The sequence below is a fragment of the Cherax quadricarinatus genome, chromosome 62 (assembly GCF_038502225.1).
Source record: "Cherax quadricarinatus isolate ZL_2023a chromosome 62, ASM3850222v1, whole genome shotgun sequence".
NCBI lineage: Eukaryota > Metazoa > Arthropoda > Malacostraca > Decapoda > Parastacidae > Cherax > Cherax quadricarinatus.
In genome coordinates, this window is record NC_091353.1 from 13,182,299 (window position 1) to 13,198,859 (window position 16,561).

The following is a 16,561-nucleotide window of genomic DNA, read 5'->3' on the forward strand; positions in this document are numbered from 1 at the left end:
AAAAAAAAAATTTTCTTAAGAGAATAGTAATTTTGAAAAAATAATGTTTACAAAATTTAAAAGTGCATACATATATATATATTTTTTTTTTTTCAATAAACTAGCCATCTTCCATCGAGGCAGGGTGACCCAAGAAAGAAGAAATGCTTTCACCATCACTCATTCCGTCACTGACTCGCCAAAGGCATGCCAATACTATGGTTCAAAATTGCAAATATCCCCACCCTTTCTTCAGAGTGAGGGCATGATGGGGACACCTGCAGTTTTGAACGGTAGCATCAACGCCCCTCCGGCGACAGTGATGGAGTGAGTGATGGTAAAAGTTTTCTTCTTTTTTTAGGTCACCCTGCCTCGATGGGAGACAGCTGGCTAATTAAAAGAATAAAAATGTATAGTTTTAAATATAAAAATATATTGGACATGACAAGGGGAAGCAACATTAAGTATACAATGCTTCAACTCACCTCTCCACACTGTATATATTACTTACTGGTGGGGACAAGAGACTCAATATATAATGTTAGGTCAAATTGTTGCTGAAACTTTGGCTTATTCTTTACATTGAAAGAATGATCAAAACTTCATCTATACCAGGATTTTTGCAAGTTATATTAATTTTCCTTTTATTCAATAACAATAACCCTTGTGCATTTAGTGCTTTCCAATATAATAACAACAACAATAATAACAATAATAATCATAATAATGTTCTCATTCAGAGCAAAGTGCCTAAAAGGGAATCTCTCAATGTACCTAATAGAAATGCTAATGTGAATGACAGTAATAGGTTAAGTTGTGGAATGATAGGGAAGTAAGTGGAATAAAGAATCAGTAAATAACAATTATTATAGATAATGATGATATGTCATCTATTATATGTGCATGGTTCCTCAAGAGCAGACAAATTATTGGAACACAATGGGGAAGCAATGATTATTGCAAATCAAAATGAGTACGTAATGTACACATACACTGTACCATTATGCTGAAGGGGCATCCAGCACAACAGTTTATCTTAAACTAGTCTTAGAAAAGAAAAATGATTATGTTGAAGATGTATTTTTTCAAAGTTAAAAGAAGACAGAGGAGCCAACAGAGAATGTAATAGTCATAGTGGGGCCCATGTTAACCTCCCTATAGTGTATAAATATACTCTATTTTCTAGGATATAAGGTGCACGGGTGTCGGCTGCTTGCTGGCATGGTGTTTCCAAGAAGTTGTAACATAACACTAGTAAACAACTCCTAAAGCATAACTCAAAGCTTACCCTTGACCCTATAAGGTGCAGGTTGATGTTCCAAGACTTTTTGTAGGGAAAAAGTGTATCTTGTATGCTGGAAAATTTGATAACTAGTTGGATATATTTTATTGTAGTCAGTTGACCCTATGGTTAATGTACTGACTTGGAGTTTTACCACTAACCCTCTAACCCCACTCATTCCCTGGTTTATTTTTTTTAACCTATTTTAGGGTACTGTGGTGCAAACTCTAGTCCCTGGACCCACCTCTTAACTCTTAGTTGACATCAAACATCCCTATCCAAGGGCTAATTATTTTTTAATGCACCAGCCATCTCCCTCCAAAGTAGGGCAACCCAAAAAAGAGGAAACACATTTACCAACATTACCCTCAGACATGATATCTCCACTGCCTCCAGCCTTCTCCTTGTTGCAACATTCACCACCCATGTTTTGCACCCATATAAGTGTTTGTATAACTGTACTCTTACACAATCCCCTCTTTGCTTCTGTGGACAAAGTTCTTTGTCTCCACAAACTCCTCGGTGCACCACTCACTGTTTTTCCCCTAGTCAATTCTATGATTCACCTCATCTTTCATATACCCATCCGCTGACACATCCACTCCTAAATATCTGAATACAATCACTTCCTCCATACTCTCTCCTTCCAATCTGATATCCAAACTTTTGTCACCTAATTTTTTTGTTATCCTCATCACCTTACTCTTTCCTATATTCACTTTTAATTTTCTTCTTTTACATACCCTACAAAACTCATCCACCAACCTCTGCAACTTCTCTTCAGATTCTTCCAAAAGCACAGTGTCATCAGCAAGGAGCAATTGTGACAACTCTCGCTTTGTGTGATTCTTTATCTTTTAACCCCACACCTCTTGCATTCACTTCTTTTACAACCCCATCTATATATTAAACAACCACGGTGACATCACACATCCTTGTCTAAGGCCTACTTTTACTGGGAAATAATCTCCCTCTCTCCTACATACTCTAACCTGAGCCTCACTATTCTCATAAAAGCTTTTCACCACTTTCAATATTATTATTATTATTATTATAATCAAAAAGAAGCGCTAAGACCACTTTCAATAGCCTACCTCGTATTCCACACATTTGCAACATCTGCCACATTGCCTCCCTATCCACCCTGTCACATGCTTTTCCAAATCCATAAATGCCACAAAAACCTCTTTACCCTTATATAAATACTGTTCATCTATATGTTTCACTGTAAACACTTGGTCTACACACCCCCTACCTTTCCTAAAGCCTCCTTGTTCATCTGCTATCCTACTCTCCATCTTACTCTTAAGTCTTTCAATAATAACTCTACCATACACTTTACCAGGTATATTCAATAACTTTACCAGGTATACTCAACAGACTTATTCCCCTATAATTTTTGCACTCTCTTTTGTCCCCTTTGGCTTTATACAAAGAAACCATGCATGCTCTCTGCCAATCCCTAGGTACCTTACCCTCTTCCATTAAATAAAAGCACCAACTACTCCAGAACTATATCCCCATCTGCTTTTAACATTTCTATCTTTATCCCATCAATCCCAGCTGCCTTACCCCCTTTCATCAATATTTTTCTATGTGCATATGTATCTTTTTTTTTCTCAACACACTGGCCATCTCCCAGTGAGGCAGGATGACCCAAAAAAGAAAGAAACCATCTATGGATATGTATCTATCCTTCTATATATACAGCTATCTATGTATCTCTCTCTTACTGATATGACTGGTAAGAAAACACTGGTTACAAAGCAAGCTTTCACTGGGACGATATTTTATTCTGCATAGAGTCGCAACGACCAAACTACACACACAGTGAACATTTTCATCTAATAAAAGCTTGTCCCTCAAAGTGTATCTGTTCTTCACTCTCACACCTTCCTTAGCTCTTGCTCTCTAGAACCCTTAATCCTTAACACCATTATTTCACTCAGTGGTAGGATAAAATTGGCAAAAGTCTAAAGATGTGCAACAAAAAATGGGTTTAAGAGTTAGGAAGAATAATACCTAAAGTGAAAGAATATTTAACCTTATTTGAAGATAAGGAGGAGAAAATGACAACCACAGATAACACACAGACACAAATTTATTTTCAAAATGTACATAAATGTTGCAAAATTTAGTGGATTTGTTCCACATATTTGGAAAAGTCCCTGATCATGTGGAGCATTTCAAGCTCAAGTCATATAAAGATATAAGAAAAAGATTTTGAGTACCTCTTAGAATTACCAACAGATAGATCAAGATGTCAAGAATTTAAATCCTAAAGAAGAATACAGAAAGGACAAGAGAGCAGTACAGTATGGAGGGCCCTGCATATACAGTGTATTTTCGGTGTTCCACATTTTCATTGTCTTTAACTGAGCCATTGTTCACCCACTGGTGACTGGAATATACCTGGAGAGGGTATACTCTTCAATGGCTCAATCTGAGGCTAACTAAAACATGGAACACTGAAAAGAAAGTGCAGTATATGCAGTGCCCTCCTGTACTTCTTAATAAATAATATGATGGATAACTTGACTGGTGCTGGAATAGTTCGTAAAATATATACCTTAAGATGGGATAAATGGCACTTAGATGGAAGTAAGACGCATGTAAATTCAAAACCTTGGGTTTCCTGCACACACAGCCAAGTGTCACCCATTTCTATACGAACATTATATCATGTGGAATGAAATCTTTGACTTGACTTATCACGACTTGTGTTTTTTTTTTTTTCAACATACCAGCCGTCTCCCACCGAGGCAGGGTGACCCGAAAAAGTGGAAAACCATGAAGCTTTTCTTCTTTTTACACTTAGTAATTACCTGTAGATTTATGCTCAATAATAACCCACAAGGAGACAGAAGCTCAGGAGATTAATTTATCTGTATATTTCAACCCCTTCTGGGATCCTCTTCCTTTGCTTTAGCAATAAAAAATCAATAAAGCCGCAAGTAGCAAAACGTCTCCTTCAATAAATGTTTTGAGTGTGCATTTGTGACTTATTCCCACAATCTATCAGCATTAACATGCCTGTATGTACTTGTATAAGGAATATTAATAACAGAGTTTCATACACACACAGTGGGCTATATCAAAATAATGTTGTGATAAAATCTACCGAGTGGGCAAAATGGCGTCGGTGATAGTGACATTCACTGACTATAAAGAAAACAGAAAGCATAATGATACAGAAAGTATGGATGAAAGGACACTGGTGCATACAAATGGAGAATCTTTATTGGATATGTTTCTGGCCCGGGACCTTGGTCACTCCAAGGTCCCAGGACTGTAACATATCCAATAAAGATATCCTGAGTGTATGCACTTGTGCCCTTTCAATACAGATGTCATGAGTGTAGGAATCTGTGCCCTTTCACCCACAGTTGGACTTAGGGAAAATTTTACAAGAGGTGATTATAAGCATAAAATATTTATTTGATGAACCTGCTACTAAACCTACTACACAAATCACTAGCCAATCCTCTTCGACTCTCTGAGAAGTTGCTCCAATTTGTGGTTAAATTGAATGGAAATTCATTAACGATGAAAAATCTATCTTGTGATTTAATACAATTCAACATGCACACAACCAGAGGAAAAGTTCACTAGGTAAAAAATAAATTCTGTAACACCAGATGACTTGCATGTTAAACAAAGCAAAATAAAAAAAAAAAAAATTATTAGCCACAGAAAATAAACCAATCAAAACTCTTGTTACTGTTTTATTTCATTTAAAATGTTATCCAGAGAATTATTTCATAGCCAATAATGATAAATGAGACACTTATGGAACACTTGGGTTTCTTTATTCGGGAAACATTTCTCCAGCCAGTGGCTTCTTCAGTCCAATGCAAAGAAAAATGGAAGATGAGTTGAGATAATCAGTCCCTCAGACTTGAGTTGATGTGTTCAGTCCATCAATCAATTGGTGGACTGAATACATCGACTGCATCAGACTAAAGAAGCCACTGGCACAAGGGTCTCATTTATCAACTGTCGGTTTTCTAAACCATTTATTCATAGTCAGTAACGTCAGCGAGAACCCAATAATCAGACTAAAAAGTATTATTATTCACCTGTTGGCGTCTTGTCGCACAGACAGAGGCTTACTACCGTCCGTGGGCGTGCCCGCAGGGGGAGTACCTGCTGACCCATTTGCCGTTCCTGAGGGATTCTTTTTCTTAAGCGCTGATTTGAGAGGCTTGGCATCCAGCCTGGGCTCTCTTGCAGGCACCTCTTCCACTTGAGAAGTGTCAAAGTGGCCGAGGCTACTGTTAAAATAGACGACGCCGTCCACGTCAGTTCCTTCGTCATCGTCTTCAACGTCGTCATCTGGCGACATAACATTTACTCTCACTAACTTTATTCTTCACTGAATAATTATATTACATAATACATAACCTTAAGAAAACATGCCAAAAATTAGTTATTTAATATTCAGTTAACCTCATTTATGAAAATTTATATAAAATCTATGAACTCTCAACCAATATTTTCTTGTGTCATTCAATAATGAAAATAAAAAGCAAAAATTTAAATGAGATATCTGGGTCATGAGGTCACCATCAATAATTTGGTCAACAGAAAAATTTCTTTATGTAAGAGAAACAAAACAATTCAGAAATTATGGAAAATTAACAGAAAGTTGACCAGAGTCTGTCAGTAAAATAGAACAATACGCATCCCTTGTGACTTTCTGATAGAAGCATGTGAATGGTATAAATTTATTGGTTAGATCATGGGCATCATGACTGGATGGAGAGCGATTCACATCCTTAACAGGCCAGAGATATTTACAAGGTATGAAGCCTATTAATTCAGCCTATACAGTTTGTTTTAATGTTGAAACTCTGCTAAGAATCCATCTGACACAACTTATGTCATGTACCATGCAAAATGCATAACAGAAATGTGCTCAAAAAGCAAGGCTTTAAAGGCTAAATGACAATAGCAAGTTGTACAAATATTGATGTGTGTAATTTGTCTTGTAACTTAAGTGGAATTTATAAATGCTGCCTCAGAAGGAAGGTTGCTCATGTGGGTACCTCAGAAAAAACATACACAGTAAACCCCAAAGTGTTACAAGATGTAGCCATGTTGGCAGAGAAACAGCTTAAACAAACTCAATGAAAATCAAACATCCTGATTGTCAATCTGTATACAAAAGATTCTCCTCTGTATGATGCAGAGTACAATAATAAACACATGACAAGGGAGCTCCCACCCTTAAATAAATCTACAGAGAATCTTTGAGACAATATGGAAGCCATAAGTAGGGTGTTCAAAGGTTCTCTTCCTAAAGATAAAAGTTAGACAATACAGAGTGAATATAATGATTTTCAAATAATGCATTCAGAGAATCTGAAGTTTATGTGAAGACAATTTTGAGGGGGTTATCACCCCAACAGCCTGTCCCAGATCGGACCTCTCTCCTGACACCCTTGTCAGTGAGACTATTGATGTTCTTTACACCCAGTCCAACCTAAGCACCAGACCAGCCTGGCTCAGGTGTTATGACTGTGTGTAGAGGTAAGATAATATAAACTCAGGTAGACTAGACTGTGGTTTACTGGAAATGGGTTCTTCCAGGCAGACAATGAGAAGGGTGAACCCAGGGCCAAGTTCAATGGTTTGTCTCCTTGTTTGTACTATTTTTAATGTATGAATTTATGTTTACATACCTACTCAATCAACTATGTCTACTTCTTAAGTAATCTGTAAGCGTTAGTATTAGCCTGCCCCAAAATGCTTTGCATGTTAGTGTCTTTCTTTGTACTGCAGAAAGAAATACATGTAGTTTATATGTTTTGTTTAAAGGGTAGCCGTCATCACAGCGAGGGGGAGGCAAGTCTGCTATGGCTCACACCAGCCTAGGCCTCCTGGCGGAAACTATCACAAACAGTCCTAGACAGGCATTATGAAATTACGAGGCAGGAATACCATTATGCTGGCCGGGCTCTGGGAGAAGAAAAATTCTTGAAACTCATCAAAAATAAAGGTATATCAAATGCAAGTACCACCACTCAACTAATCCAACCTAAGCACCAAAAAACAGCTATTCAGGAATACGTAATAATGTTGGTAAGGTTACCAATATTTTTTTTTTTTTCAACAAGTCGGCCGTCTCCCACCGAGGCAGGGTGACCCAAAAAGTAAGAAAATCCCCAAAAAGAAAATACTTTCATCATCATTCAACACTTTCACCTCACTCACATATAATCACTGTTTTTGCAGAGGTGCTCAGAATACAACAGTTTAGAAGTATATGCATATAAAAATACACAATATATCCCTCCAAACTGCCAATATCTCAAACCCCTCCTTTAGAGTGCAGGCACTGTACTTCCCATTTCCAAGACTCAAGTCCGGTTATATAAAATAACCGGTTTTCCTGAATCCCTTCACTAAATATTACCCTGCTCACACTCCAACAGCTCGTCAGGTCCCAAATACCATTTGTCTCCATTCACTCCTATCTAACACGCTCACGCACGCTTGCTGGAAGTCCGAACCCCTCGCCCACAACACCTCCTTTACTCCCTCCCTCCAACCTTTTCGAGGACGACCCCTACCCCGTCTTCCTTCCCCTACAGATTTATAAGCTCTCCATGTCATTCTACTTTGATCCATTCTCTCTAAATGACCAAACCACCTCAACAAACCCTCTTCAGCCCTCTGACTAATACTTTTATTAACTCCACACTTTCTCCTAATTTCCACACTCCGAATTTTCTCCATAATATTTACACACATTGCCCTTAGACAGGACATCTCCACTGCCTCCAACCGCCTCCTCGTTGCAGCATTTACAAACCAAGCTTCACACCCATATAAGAGTGTTGGTACTACTATACTTTCATACATTCCCTTCTTTGCCTCCATAGATAGCATTTTTTGCCTCCACATATACCTCAATGCACCACTCACCTTTTTTTCTTCATCAATTCTATGATTAACCTCATCCTTAATAAATCCATTCGCTGACACGTCAACTCCAAAATATCTGAAAACATTCACTTCTTCCATACTCCTCCTCCCCAATTTGATATCCAATTTTTCTTTATCTAAATCATTTGATAATCTCATCACCTTACTCTTTTCTATGTTCACTTTCAACTTTCTACCTTTACACACACTCCCAAATTTGTCCACTAATCTTTGCAATTTTTCTTTAGAATCTCTCATAAGCAGAGTATCACTTCCCATTATGTATTTAATTCCCCATAATTTAATCCCACCCCTCTCCCAAACACCCTAGCATTTACTTCTTTTACAACCCCATCTATAAATATATTAAACAACCATGGTGACATTACACATCCCTGTCTAAGACCTACTTTTACCGGGAAGTAGTCTCCCTCTCTTCTACACACTCTAACCTGAGCCTCACTATCCTCATAAAAACTCTTTACAGCATTTAGTAACTTACCACCTATTCCATATACTTGCAATATCTGCCACATTGCTTCCCTATCCACTCTATCATATGCCTTTTCTAAATCCATAAATGCAATAAAAACTTCCCTACCTTTATCTAAATACTGCACACATATATACTTCAATGTAAACACTTGATCTACACATCCCCTACCCACTCTAAAACCTCCTTGCTCATCCGCAATTCTAAATTCTGTCTTACCTCTAATTCTTTCAATAATAACCCTACCGTACACTTTTCCTAGTATACTCAGTAAACTTATTCCTCTATAATTTTTACACTCTCTTTAGTCCCCCTTCCCTTTATATAAAGGGACTATACATGCTCTCCGCCAATCCCTAGGTACCTTCCCCTCTTTCATACATTTATTAAACAAAAATACCAAAAATTCCAACACTATGTCCCCCCCTGCTTTTAACATTTCTGTCATGATCCTGTCAGTTCCAGCTGCTTTACCCCCTTTCATTCTATGTAATGCCTCACGCACCTCCCCCACACTCACATCCTGCTCTTCTTCACTCCAAAAAGATGGTATACCTCCCTGGCCAGTGCATGAAATTACCGCCTCCCTTTCTTCGTCGACATTTAAAAGTTCCTCAAAATATTCTCACCATCTACCCAAAACCTCCATCTCCCCATCTACTAACTCCCCTACTCTGTTTTTAACTGACAAATCCATTTGTTCCCTAAGCTTTCTTAACTTGTTTAACTCCAAATTTTTTTCTTATTTTCATTAAAATTTATTGACAGTACCTCTCCCACTCTACCATCCGCTCTCCTTTTGCACTCTCTCTCACCACTCTCTTCACCTTTCTTTTACTCTCCATATACTCTGCTCTTCTTATAAAACTTCTGCTTTGTAAATACCTCTCATAAGCTACCTTTTTCTCTTTTATCACATTACTTCATCATTCCACCAATCACTCCTCTTTCCTCCTGCACCCACCCTCCTATAACCAGAAACTTCTGCCCCACATTCTAATACTGCATTTTTAAAACTATTCCAACCCTCTTCAACCCCCCCCCCACTACTCATACTTGCACCAGCCCACCTTTCTGCCAATAGTTGCTTATATTTCACCCAAACTTCCTCCTCCCTTAGTTTATACACTTTCACCTCCCTCTTACTTGTTGTTGCCATATTCCTCTTATCCCATTTACCTCTTACTCTAACTGTAGCTACAACTATATAATGATCCGATATATCAGTTGCCCCTCTATAAACATGCACATCCTGGAGCCTACCCATCAACCTTTTATCCACCAATACATAATCTAACAAACTACTTTCATTATGTGCTACATCACACCTTGTATATTTATTTATCCTCTTTTTCATAAAATATGTATTACTTATTACCAAACCTCTTTCTACACATAGCTCAATTAAAGGCTCCCCATTTTCATTTACCCCTGGCACCCCAAATTTACCTACTACTCCCTCCACAACATTTTTACCCACTTTAGCATTAAAATCCCCAACCACCAGTACTCTCACACTTGGTTCAAAACTCCCCACGCATTCACTCAACATTTCCCAAAATCTCTCTCTCTCCTCTATACTTCTCTCTTCCCCAGGTGCATATATGCTTACTATAACCCACTTCTCACATCCAACCTTTATTTTACTCAACATAATCCTTGAATTAATACATTTATAGTCACTCTTTTCCTGCCATAGCTTATCCTTCAACATTATTGCTACTCCTTCTTTAGCTCTAACTCTATTAGAAACCCCTGACCTAATCCCATTTAATCCTCTCCACTGACACTCACCCACCCCTTTCAGCTTTGTTTCACTTAAAGCCAGGACATCCAGCTTCTTCTCATTCATAACATCCACAATCATCTCTTTCTTATCATTCGCACAACATCCACGCACATTCAGACTTCCCACTTTGACAATTTTCTTCTTATTCTTTTTAGTAATTATTACAGGAAAAGGGGTTACTAGCCCATTGTTCCCGGCATTTTAGTCAGCTTTTACGACACGCATGGCTTACGGAAGAAAGATTCTTATTCTACTTCCCCAATGATATAAAAGGAAAAGTAATTAAAACAAGAACTAAGATAAAATCAAAGAAAACTCAGATGAGTGTGTATAAATAAACGTGTAGTGTGATCTAAGTGTAAGTAGAAGTAGCAAGACGTACCTGTAATCTTGCATATTTATGAGACAGACAAAAGACACCAGCAATCCTACCATCATGTAAAACAATTACAGGCTTTCATTTTACACTCACTTAGCAGGACGGTAGTATTTCCCTGGGTGGTTGCTGTCTACCAACCTACTACATATGTTAGGTAACAGGACACATGTGCAAATAATGTGACCTTTTATTGTGGCAATGTTTCACTTTCCAGGAGCTTTGTCAAGTTGTTACAGCTTGACAAAGCTCCTGGAGAGCAAAACGTTGCCACAATAAAATGTCGCATTAGTTGCACTTGTGTACTTGTACCTAACATACTCAAGAATATACATCAGGAACTCGTCAATTTTCCTGATAAAGAAAGAGTACTACTGGTAATTACACTAATATCTGAAGGGAGTGTACTGAAAACTTGTTATCTCTCAGTTTACTTATTGAATTGCTGCTTTTCATACAGAGTACAGCCTCTCCTCACTTAGCTACATACTCGTTTACCGATGACTCGGACTTACGGCAGGCTCTCTGACCAGTATGCAGTATGCTGATTTTTCTCTATTCTGTTTATTAAAATATACAGTACTCCACTGTATAAACATTTAAAAATATGCCAGAAATATTATAAATGGTGCAAAGGTGACATTAAAACAATATCAAAGATGGTTGACACAAACCCACTACCATTATAGTATGCTCCTCACTTAGCAACACATTCGTTTATCGATGTGGTCTTAGGAACGGAACTTGGTTGTTAAGTGAGGAGAGGCTGTACTGTATTATGCACCATCTACTGAGCCTCCCACTCTTGTGATGAGCAATCTTAAGTGTGCAGATTTGAAACCAGGCCCTCCAGCCTCTTCATTGCATATACTACCATGTATCTTAGCAAAAGTAATTTGTATTTAATACCAAACAACCCATGGAAAAAAAAAGACATACAAATGCAGTTTATTTTACCCATACAATGGGCTTTATCAAGTAGCAAACAAACCTATTTGTGATTGATAAAAAAATATAGAAAAATGAGCTAAAACGATATTTTACTGCACATTTCATTTTCTGACATTCTTTTTAGCTGAAATATGGCACCCTTATACAGCAGGTTAGGCTTCAGGCTACTGCTGTAGCCTGCAACCTAACATGCTGTATAAGCAGGGCCCTCCTGTACAGCAGCCTGCACCCTAACCTGCTGTATAAGCAGAGCCCTCCTTATAAATCATTGTAAAAAGTGTTAGGGATTACTTGAAATAAAATAATCACCATGTTGGTGAAACATTATCAGTAGATAATGGCAGCATATTGCATTCGTGTCCATTTTTCCATCGTGTCAGTATTTCATACCATTCATATCCACCAAGCAATCCACATTTGACTCAACTTGAATACAATTCAACATATTTATAGACTGAATCAGTAGGCAATGTATGTGGTTAGTTAATAGCCACTCTGCCAAGGATGCAAGCTACCTATGATGGCTGGTAATCTGCATGATTTAACACAATATTTTTTACACTGTTTCCACATTTGTATCACTATGTTGTCCCATGTTTGTATCACTATGGGGTCCCATGTTTGTATCACTATGGGGTCCCATGTTTGTATCACTATGGGGTCCCCTGTATCACACTGGGGTCCCATGCATCATTATGGAGTCCTGAAATTACATGTACTGACAAACTACTGGCCTTAAATAAATTGACCCTGCCTCTTTAGGAGTTCAAAATATGAATCAAAATATATTAGAATTTGAAAGCAGGATTTTAATCATGCATATTAGAGAGAAAATGAAAAAGGTAGTAAGAACACATGACCAGTAGAGGTGAGTGTTATTAATCAGGAAGAAACCATTTGCCGAAAGAGCCTTTTCTTATACTATAGCTGCAAGATTGTTTGACAGGTTGTTAGTGTCTGTGTCAGGATTCCATTCACATTCTCAACCATCAGTTGAAAGCACATCTCTTTTCCAGAACTTATGATATAGATGATCCTACTGTCACTCTTAAATATAAACTCCGGTATTTCTTCCTCGTCATTGTTGATTTATCGCTTGCTGTGCGAGTGCTTGTGAATTTCTTGAAATAACATGTGCTCAAGAATTACAAAATCCCAAATAATTATTATTATTATTACTGCTTTTTTAACACACTGGCCATCTCCCACCGAGGCAGGGTGACCCGAAAAAGAAACACTTTCTCCATCATTCACTCCATCACTGTCTTGCCAGAGGTACACTGATACTGCATTTTAGATGCCCTTAGAAACTGCAAATATCACCACCCCTCCATCAGAGTACAGGCCCTGTACTTTCCACCTGCAGGACTCAAGTCCAACTAACTGGTTTCCCTGAATCCTTTTATAAAGTATTACCTTTGTCACACTCCAACAGCTCATTAAGCCCAAAAACCATTTGCCTCCACTCATTCCTAACACGCTCACCTCCTTTACCCCTTCCCTCCATCCTTGCCTAGAGTGATGCCTACTCTGCCTTCCCCCCAACTACAGATTTGTACACCCTCCAAGTCATCCTATTTTGCTCAATCCTCTCTAAATGTTCAAACCACCTTAACAGCCCCACCTCAGCCCTCTGGATAATACTTTTAGTAATTATGCACCTCCTTCTATTCTTCAAGCTACAAATTCTCTGCATAATATTTACACCACACACTTCCCCCAGATACTACTTCTCTAATGCCTCCAACCTTCTCCTTGTTCCAATATTTACAACCCATGCTTCATACCCATACAACAGTGTTGGTCCCACTATACTCTCATACATAAGAACATAAGAAAGAAGGAACACTGCGACAGGCCTATTGGCCCATGTGAGGCAGGTCCAAGTCACCTACCGGCTTATGCTACTGATCCAACCTAGTCAGGTCCAGGTCATATCCACTTATGGAAGAAGTGTGGCATCAGACTTAACAGCACAAGCTAGTCAGGTCCAACTCACACCCACAATGTTTTAGCTTCTATGACTCACCTGCTGACAAGTCCACTCCCATATAACTGAACATATTCACTTCCTTCATACTCCCTCCTTCCAAACTGATATCCAATCATTCATTAACAACCCATTAATCCTCATCACCTTGCTTTTTCCTATACATGTATTCACTTTTAATTTCCTTCTTTTATATACTCTCCCAAATTATTATTATTATTATTATTAATGTTGCCTCATTATTGTTCCTATTTGACTAATTCTTTGAACTCTTCCCTTACTGCTGAATAATCTTTCTGGGTTTAATATTTCCCTATTTATGTAATAATTACATAGGTCGGTTTTTGAACGATTAAAACTGACAACAAAATGAAATATTAGTTTAGTTTAAATCAAGTTACTGTTCTTTAACCTAAAGTGTCTTCAGTGCCTTAATGACCTTGAAGGGAAGTGCCTTGATGCTCATGAAGGGATCCTGATCTAAAGCATTATAATACCCTTCCACTTTATTGACCCAAGCCAGATTACCCCTCATTTCCTAGGTGCTGTATGACCCACTACAGGTTTGGCTCTTCTCCATAAACAACAATACCTACAATATTACTTCACAACAATAAACTGTATTGCAAATGCTTTCACGAAGGAAAAAATATAAATTGCAAAAATTACATTATGCAATAGTATATACAACGCTCCTTTGCACCTCAAAATAATTTATGGAGTTTGGAAACAAATTTATTAAACAAGTGTCATGATATAAATGCTTTAAAATAATCAACGCTCAAGAAACACAAACCAAACGAAAGATTTTTGAACTGGAATTTTTTAATCTTATAATCAATATTAATGCATGATAAAACAGGAGCAGCATGTTAAACTTAGCTTTCTCCTTATTATTAAAATACTTAATTTTGAATGTATAAAAATATACCAAGATTTGCGTTGTATTACCCTAACCCAGGTAGGTGAATATACCCAAGTTATATTAAATTAAAGGGCATAAGTTCAAAAAGAATGCAAGTTCAAGTCAGGGACAGATAAACAAAATGCATTTTAAAATGAACACACACAAAATATTCATCACATATGTAATTCTTGTACAGTACTGTATTTAGACTTAAGAGGTACAGAACACAAAGGCACAATACCGTGACTGGAACAATACACAAATAACCCACACATAGGAGAGAGGAGCTTACAAAATAAGTCACTTTGTCTAACTTTTTGGGGTCATCCCAGGTAATCTACATGTATGGTGCTATGTATGATAATGTATGTAACTGTATTTGTGTATACCTGTACCTGAATAAACTTACTTACAATGACATTTTTATCCAACTTGGTCCATTGACTAGTTAATGATGTGGTACAAACCTTGGTAATAGCTACTGACAAATTGGTTTAGAAAGACAGGTGAGTAAACGCTAGGACATATTTATTAGAAAACGTTTCGGTCCCAGGACAGTACATTGGTTTACATGTGGCCAGCAGTAGCAGCCTAGTTGATCAGGCCCTGATCCACCACGAGGCCTGGTCACAGATTGGGCCACAGGGGCACTGACCCCAGAAACCCTCTCCAGGTATACTCCAGGTATAGTGGTTGCTTATGTGTCTTTCTAAGCCACTAATCAATGGTGCAAGTTGGACCGAAATGTCAGCATAAAGTTTCTTTCTCCTATGTGTGGATTATTTGTGTATTTAAAGGGGTAATTTTGAAAGTCTTCGTACAGCTACCGATAAATAGCAGCATGGTACTGTATGTAGGAGGCACCTGAGAGAGTGACACTAAGAAACACAGCTTAAGAGTAAAGAATATCAAGAATAAGACTAATGACACACACTGTGATCACATAAAACAGTGGTGACCACATATGATCAACGTTAGCTCCCAGGATCAAAAACTATCACTCTAAGACAACTCCTGTGTAAATACAGGCAGGCCTCGCTTTACAGCACTTAGCTTTATGGTGTTTTGCTAATGCAGAAGTTTTCAATTATACCCATTCTTCATTTATTAAGACTTCCTAAAATAAATATATTCACTACTCACTATAAGATAAAGATGAAAATATTTTAAGGTAATTAATGTGTGTATTGTATATATATATTTTAGGCCTAGTTCCAGTGCTCATTTAATATATAATAGAGTAAATATGTTATCAGGCTTTTAGATGCATCTGAAAATGAATAAAAGCTGTTTCACTTTACGGCAATTTTTGCTTTACAGTGGCAGCTGGGAACCTAACCTACTGTATAAGTGGGACCTGCCTGTATATCAGTGCCCAAGCTGTGGTCATCAATTCATTAAAGTCATTTTATCTCAGCAGATGCCAATATCTGAGGGATGTACCTATTTTACCACTTTAACAATTTGGCTCTATTCAAGGCTAAGAAAAACAGAGATCTGGCACGAGTTCTTATATCTTACCGAAGAAAGATCTGCATTCATCTTAGGTCACTTCTGAGACAACAGTCATATGTCATTAGTAAACAGATGGAGCATATAGGAAAAACTTGCTTAGAATATTGCCAAGAAACGGATGCAAGAACATTATTTAGTCGTGTCTGGTAGTCGGATGCTGTGTACGACTACAGACACGAAGCGTTGAGCCTTGATATTTAGCTTACCCACACAGTATGTGAAGAAATCATTAACTTGGGACAAAAATAAGGTTCACTGTAGCACTCACAAGCCAAGGTAGAAATGCTAATAAAAAATAAAAGCCAGACTTCAATGCCATTAAAGAAAGATTTCATTTCCAAATGCCCAC

The 16,561-nt window shown here is 37.8% G+C and overlaps 1 protein-coding gene across 8 annotated transcripts in view; it reads right to left on the reverse strand.

Moving 5' to 3' along the window:
• LOC128687247 (phosphatase and actin regulator 2-like) overlaps positions 1-16,561 on the reverse strand; it is a 1,174,904-nt gene that overhangs the window by 191,937 nt on the left and 966,406 nt on the right. For all 8 annotated transcript variants that reach the window (XM_070098451.1, XM_070098450.1, XM_070098449.1 and 5 more), the window contains one exon: positions 5,341-5,596. In XM_070098451.1, the coding sequence (XP_069954552.1) occupies positions 5,341-5,596 (256 nt within the window). The remainder of the gene's footprint in view (positions 1-5,340; positions 5,597-16,561) is intronic.